Source organism: Camellia sinensis, chromosome 14, assembly GCF_055761805.1.
Source record: "Camellia sinensis isolate YWXY chromosome 14, ASM5576180v1, whole genome shotgun sequence".
Classification (NCBI taxonomy): domain Eukaryota; kingdom Viridiplantae; phylum Streptophyta; class Magnoliopsida; order Ericales; family Theaceae; genus Camellia; species Camellia sinensis.
In genome coordinates, this window is record NC_138974.1 from 102361846 (window position 1) to 102369685 (window position 7840).

Genomic DNA, 7840 nt, shown 5'->3' on the forward strand with positions numbered 1-7840 from the left:
GGTGAGAACAAGGACAGAAGATATAGAAGATGCTACTTCTGCACGGCTGGATAGAATGGAGAGAATGATTATGGAAATGGCGGAGACCTTACGGCAACAACAGCAACAGCCACAACAACCACCCCCACCACCGATACCTCCACCGGCAGTACAAGATTTCCATGCTGAAGACCGGACTATCACCCTTACTAAGGAGTTTAAAAAGATGAAACCACCATCCTTCAAAGGAGGAATAGAACCAATGAAAGCCGAAGCATGGGTGTTGGGAATAGAGAAGCTATTTGAAGTCTTTCCCTGCACAGAAGTTCAGAAGGTGCAATTGGCTGCCTTTACTCTTGAGGATGAGGCACGCAGATGATGGATGCTTACAAGAACCGTACATCAAGGGTTGACTTGGGACAGATTCTTAGAATTGTTTTATGACAAGTACTTGCCTCAAAGCATGCGGGACAAGAAGGTAACAGAGTTCGAAACTCTTAGGCAAGGGAACAAAACAGTTGCGGAATACGAAGCCCAATTTGCAGAATTAGCTCGGTTTGCACCCCATATGGTGGATACGGATTATAAGAAGGCGCGCAAATTTGAAGGGGGATTACGAAGTGCTATCCTGGATAAGGTCAACATGTTGAAGCTACCTACTTACGTTGATGTGTTGGAGAGAGCCGTTATAGCAGAAGGAAATCTCGCTACTCAGAGCCGAATTTCAGAATGGAAAGGGAAGAGGCAAAATACTCAATGGTCGAAGGGATCATTTACTCCACCCAACAAGAAGCAGACTTTAGGGAGTTCAAATACTTCTACCCCTAGTCAGGATTCAATGCCGACTTGTCTGGAATGTGGGAAGAAGCATCGTGGAACGTGCTATCGGAAGTCTGGAGCCTGTTTTCAGTGTGGTAAGACGGGTCATATGATCAAGGATTGTCCTCAAAGGAATCAACAAAGTAATAATAGAACCACTACAAGTTCAGCGGGGTCTGCACCGACTTCCAACGCCAAGACAACTGCTAAACCTACTAATAATAAAGACACTGCGAGACAAGGCAGGGTGTTCGCATTGGTTTCGGGAGATGTGCACAATGCGGCAACAGTGGTATCAGGTACATTTATCGTTCACGGTCATTTCGCTCATGTATTATTTGATTCTGGCTCCACCCACTCTTTTGTGTCGAAACTTTTTGCTCCTAATTTAGATAAAACTGAAGAAAAACTGTCTTATATGTTGTGTGTATCTTCACCTTTGGGAGGCCCTATGATTTGTACTTCTGTATATGCTGCTTGTGAACTTCAACTTGGGGATATCCGGGTGTATGCCAATCTGTTACCTCTTGATATGGCCTATTTTGATATTATTCTGGGAATGGACTGGTTAGGTGAATATGGTGCAACTATAGATTGTTTGACTAAACAAATCAGTTTCCACCATTCGGGACAATCAGAGTCTACTTTTCAGGGACATGGAGTGACTTCTCCACCTTATTTAATTTCCGCAGCAAGGGCTTGTAAATTAATTCAGAAAGGGTGTTAGGGGTATTTATGCAGTGTTCTAGAGGGGCAAGTGGTGAATGGGAATACTGACGTGATCCCAGTTGTCTGTGAATTTCCAGATATTTTTCCAGAAGAGTTACCAGGGCAGTTAATAGACCGTGAAATTGAGTTTACAATTGAAGTAGCACCCGGAACTCAACCCATTTCTAAGACTCCGTATAGAATGTCACCAGTTGAGATGAAGGAATTGAAAATACAGTTGCAAGATTTACTGGACAAAGGATTTATCCGTCCGAGTGTATCTCCGTGGGGTGCACCAGTTTTGTTCGTAAAGAAGAAGGATGGAACACTCCGACTTTGCATTGATTACAGAGAGCTTAACAAGGTCACAATTAAGAATAAGTTTCCGTTACCAAGAATCGATGACCTATTTGATCAGCTTCAAGGGGCATAGGTATTTTCTAAGATTGATCTACGGTCTGGATACCATCAATTAAAAGTCAAGGCTGAAGATGTTGAGAAGATAGCCTTTCGAACCCGGTACGGTCACTATGAATTTTTGGTCATGCCCTTTGGAGTTACTAATGCCCCAGCAGCCTTTATGGATTTGATGAACCGCGTTTTTAAGTCCTATCTGGATGAATTTGTGGTGGTCTTTATTGATGATATCCTCATTTATTCAAAGAATGTGGAAGCTCATGAAACCCATCTTCGCTTAGTTCTTCAAACCCTCAGGGAAAGGAAATTGTACGCAAAGCTTAAGAAATGTGAATTCTGGCTACTCGAGGTGGCGTTTCTGGGGCATATTATCACAAAGGATGGAGTTTCTGTTGATCCACACAAAATTGAGGCGATTGTGAAATGGCCAACTCCTACTAATGTGGCTGAAGTACGTAGCTTTATGGGGTTAGCTGGTTATTACAGGAGATTCGTTCAAGATTTTTCTAAAATTGCTGGACCACTTACACAATTGACTCGAAAGGGAGTTATATTTGAATGGTCGAAAGAGCGGGAATCTGCTTTCCAGGAATTGAAGATGAAATTAACCACAGCTCCAGTTCTGGCTTTACCGTCTGGCACCGAAGGGTTTGTAATTTACAGTGATGCGTCCCATAAGGGATTAGGATGTGTGCTTATGCAAGGTGGAAGGGTCATTGCCTATGCTTCACGACAGCTTAAGCCCCATGAAAAGAATTATCCCACGCATGATCTTGAACTCGCGGCGGTGGTTTTTGCTTTAAAGATATGGCGGCACTATTTGTATGGTACTACCTGTGAAGTTTACACTGACCACAAAAAGCCTTAAGTACCTTTTTACCCAAAAGGAATTGAACATGCGGCAGCATCGGTGGTTAGAGTTAATTAAAGACTATGATTTACAGATCCATTATCATCCTGGTAAGGCCAACACGGTTGCAGATGCTCTTAGTCGGAAGAATATGGGAGATTTGGCCAACCTGTTTACGGAGCAAAGGGAATTGGTAAATGAACTGGATAAAATGAGTATGGAGTTTAAGATACATGGACAGGAAACAGTACTAGCAGCGGTAATGGCTCAACCGACTTTACTTGAAGAGATCAAGTCACATCAAATGGAGGATGACATTCTAAAGAAGGTATGTGATGAGTTAGAGACAAAACCAAAATCGGGGTTCAGTTTAGTGGATTCGGTACTCAAATTTCAAAATCGAATATGTGTCCCCAATGTGTTGGAACTTAAACGGAAATTGATGGAAGAAGCGCACGCCTCAAGATTTTCCATGCATCCGGGAAGTACTAAAATGTACCGGGATCTGAAACAAAATTTTTGGTGGCCAAGCATGAAAAAGGAGATTGCAGAATTCGTCTCTAAGTGTTTGCAGTGTCAGCAAGTGAAAGCGGAGCATCAAAGGCCAGCAGGATTATTACAGCCCCTTCCAATCCCGGAATGGAAGTGGGAGCATTTAACCATGGATTTCGTTGTGGGATTACCACGGACACCTCGGGGTATGAATTCTATATGGGTCATTGTCGACCGATTAACTAAGTCTGCCCACTTTCTGCCAGTGAAGACTCAGTACAATGCAGATAAACTGGCGATCCTTTATGTGAATGAAATTGTAAGACTGCATGGTGTACCGGTCTCAATTGTATCGGATAGGGATCCAAAGTTCGTTTCCAGATTCTGGCAAAGTTTACAAGAAGCCATGGGTACAGAATTAAAATTCAGCACGGCTTTCCATCCTCAAACTGACGGTCAATCCGAGAGAACAATACAAACTCTGGAAGATATGCTCCGGATGTGTGTGCTAGAGTTTCAAGAAAGTTGGGAAACCCATTTACCACTGGTAGAGTTCGCATATAACAATAGTTACCACTCAAGTATTGCAATGGCACCCTATGAAGCTTTGTATGGAAGACCGTGTCGTTCTCCCGTATGTTGGGCTGAAGTTGGAGATAAATCCCTGCTAGGGCCTGAAATTGTTCAGTTAACAACTGAAAAAGTTAAAATTATTCGAGAAAGATTAAAAACGGCTCAAAGTAGACAAAAGAGTTATGCGGATAACCGACGGAGAGATTTGGAATTTGACATGGACAGTCACGTTTTTGTAAAAGTTACTCCGATGAAAGGCCATCCAAGATTTGGGAAAAGGGGTAAGTTAACCCCTCGTTATGTTGGTCCCTTTCAACTTTTGGAAAGAGTAGGTCCAGTAGCTTACTGGGTTGCTCTCCCGCCACATATGAGCCAAGTACATAATGTGTTTCATGTCTCTATGCTTCGGAGGTACCTTGCGGATCCGTCTCATGTTATTGATTATCACCAGATTGAACTAGATGATAAGTTAAGTTATGAGGAGAGACCAATTCGCATTTTAGATCGGCAAGTGAAACAGTTACGAAACCGAGAAATCCCAATGGTAAAAGTGGAATGGCAAGAACATTACGGAACTGACGCAACTTGGGAAAGAGAAGAGGAAACGCAACATCAGTATCCACATCTGTTTCTACCCTAAGGTAAAACAAGTTTGGAGGACCAAACTTATTTAAGGGGGGGAGAGTGTAACAACCCGACCCTCGTACATGTTCTTTGTTATATTTTCGGATCCTATTTTGTGATTTTGAATGCTTATTGTAGAATCCTATGGGAAATCTAAATTAAGTAAGTAAACCATATGATGAAAGATGTCTATCTGTTCAAAAAGAAAAGTATCTGTTACATGAGAATGCTTAGATCAGAAATTGGAAGCCTTAGAGGCTTAATTATCTGGAATTGATTTCACATATATAATCAGCATAATTTTTAGGTCATATTAAGCACTTCTGTGAAATTTCAATTTGGGGATGCTTAAACGATTCATTTTTGTCCCTATTCAAGTTTTCTATGTATATGTATATGTTTATAAGAGTCTTATGACTCATAAGACTTGAGAATCACATTTCTCCTAAGGGAGGGTGAGGAGTGAGAGAAATTGAAGGGTAGAGGAAGAAGATCATCAAAGGTTGGGGATTTGTGGAAGATTAAGCACAAGGTATGTATAAGATTGTCTCAATTGACTCCCATAACTCTTCTTAGGATGTATGAAATACCCTTTTAATCATGTCACTTGGGGGTTGGAATTATGATTCCATATTCCTTGGTTGTTTGATTCAATTAAAATTGAATATGGAGAAGTTATATTTTCTCTTTTTACTTTGAACTTAAGAGTAGAACATGATTTTGTGTATCCATGTTATGTCATGTGCATGAGAAGCTAAGAACCTCAAGATATGGAAGAGTGTTTATGAATTTCTACTTTTGGCCCATTGAATTGAGTTGTGTGCATGGATTTAATTCAAGCTAGAAAATGTTGTATATTGTACCTTGAATTTCATGCTTTTTGAACCATGATTTAATAATGAAAAGATCTATTTTAGAGTCTTGAATACACTCCTAAAAGAATGGAATTTTTTAGCAAATTTCGGACTGAAGTGCAGAATCGCCACACGTGCGGGAGTCATGGCCGCACGTGCGGGAAGAGCTGCCGCACGTGCGGGGGTTATGGCCGCACGTGCGGGAGAAGGGCAAATTTTGGGGCTTTTGTTCTGCTAAAAAGGCACGTGCGGGACCTCAGGGCCGCACGTGCAGGGCCAACTGCCGCACGTGCGGGGCTCACAGCCGCACGTGCGGCTCATGCTGAAAAATACCGTTTGCTCCATTTTGCGTGTAGAACCCTCCAATGTTGTCGGAATATGTATTTGATATCTTTTAATATGTGCAACTTCCTTTGAAGTAAAACGAAACAGAAAGTGATCTAATATGGAAAGGAACTAAATTGTATAAGGTTGAATGTGTGCAGGGCACACTCCGGGAAGAACAAGCACATCATCGCAACACTGTGAGTAGTAGTATCATTATCTCCTTTACATGTGGCTAATGATTTTCATTAGCATTTCGTTTATGCGATTATGTTAATGTCTCAAGTACGCAACTATGATTAATGTTTCAAGTATGTATGTTAGTGCTCAAGTATGTTCTAAGTATGTAAAGAATGAAATGGGAAAGATAAGATACCTTTATTCGATAAGACTCTGGGCCTACGGCCACTTAATATAAGCTATTATGATATGAAACAAAGTGCTACACGGAACTAAGTGCTACGACGTGAGCCACCTCTAGAATCCGTGTGAGACACCTCTTGAGATCGTATAAGTATGGTTTCAAGGGCTTAAAGCCACCTTCAAGGGCTTCAATGCCAACAAGTTACAAGGGCCTTGTGCCACACGTTTCAAGGGCCTTAGTGCCATATGTTTAAGGGCCTTGTGACAATATGTTCAAGGGCATTATGCCACCATGTTTAAGGGCTTCAAGCCGTTATGAATTAAGAATGTGATATATCAAGCTTTTATGATCAAGATTGGGCCTAAGGCCGTTATAAGATGAATACAGAATCAGGCTAACTTTGTAACCTCTGCATTTACACATATATTGATATATGCCATGTTTCAAGTTGAGCATTGCTTCATTATGTATTACTATTCACTGAGCCCGGCTCACCCTCTGTTATGTCTGTTTCTGTAGGCAACCAACCAGGTGGTCAATCCTAACCTATGATGCCCGGTTCCTTTTGACAACCTTCGTGTATCCAAGCACTCTCAAGGCCACCCATTTTGTGAAGTTTACTAAGATAATTGGTTTTTTCTTGGCTACCCTTCCAAGGTTGATTGTATATAACTCCAATAGTTTTGTTGCATGCCCGACTACAGGGCTGGGTCTGTTTATGTATTTGTATATATGTACTAACAAGAAATATTTTTGGATTCTATCAACCTCTTATGGTGCATGTAGTGTATGAGATCCTGGCATGTTAGAAATAGCTCAATGGGATTTGCTTAATTTTGTATTCTTGTATGTTTTGTGCTTCCGTCAAGGCCCCATATGATATATATATATACCAGATTATCTGTCTGTTTATGAATGAGTCATGCCCGAACTTTTAGGGGCAAGTTGGGGGTGTGACACAGTCTGTGCCTTCCAGCTGGCACACACTCACAGAGACAGACAAGGGAGAAGCTGGCCGACCAGTTCAAGTGGTCGGCCAACCACTTGCCCTTGTCGGCCGACCAGGTCAAAAGGTTCAAGCCAGTGAACGGTGGTCGGCAGCCCTAATTGGTGGTCTCCCATCTGAGAGCAAGCTAGTGGTGTGATGGGAGACCAGCAATTGTGGCCCAAAAGTGAGAGAGACCAGTCACTTGTCAAGGAAAGCCGGCTGACCGGGGAAAAGTGGTCTCCAAGGAGAAAAGGTGCTCTCCCACCCTTGTACCACCTTTCAAACAATGAAAATAGGGTCGATGCCAAAAATGAACCAAGACGGATGCAAAACGAGGGTTGGAGGGCCAAACTGCGTAGCCGGGTGCCTCGAAAATTGACTGTTAAGCATCGAAAGTGGCGTGCGACCACGAAGGTGGTCTCCCGGGCCACAGTGTCCCTCTAGAGAGAGGAAACAAGGTGCGTGCCAAAAACCAGAGCAAATGAAGAAAGTTAAGTGGTCCCGAACCGAGGCGCACGACCGACGACTCCGAAAACCGGAAACTAGTCTCCAAACAGGAACAGTGGTTTACGACCACGAAAAGTAGCCTACGGCCACTAAGAGATGGTCTATGAGACCTCTCCCTCTCTTCGAGAAGAGAAAACAGTACCTAGTTCGCAAACCGAGGCAAAGCATAAAAGAGTCCCAAAGTCTGGAGGCAAGGCTCTCAGCCGAGATTCCGTAACCTCAGAACGAGCACGACATGCGCAATCACCGAGCGCTCAATCGATGACGTCTGAGTCTTAAGGTTGGTCAAAAATGGGGTGTCTACAGTTGCCCCTTTTTGACAGAACTCGAAAGTCATAAGT

At 42.6% G+C, this 7840-nt stretch overlaps 1 protein-coding gene across 1 annotated transcript; it reads left to right on the forward strand.

Moving 5' to 3' along the window:
• The first annotated feature begins 442 nt into the window (after window positions 1-442).
• Window positions 443-2791, forward strand: LOC145807216 (uncharacterized). Its single transcript, XM_082905160.1, has 3 exons — window positions 443-1499; window positions 1605-1813; window positions 2171-2791. The coding sequence occupies exons 1-3, from the start codon at window positions 443-445 to the stop codon at window positions 2789-2791; spliced, it is 1887 nt and encodes a 628-aa protein (XP_082761286.1).
• The last annotated feature ends 5049 nt before the right edge of the window (window positions 2792-7840 follow it).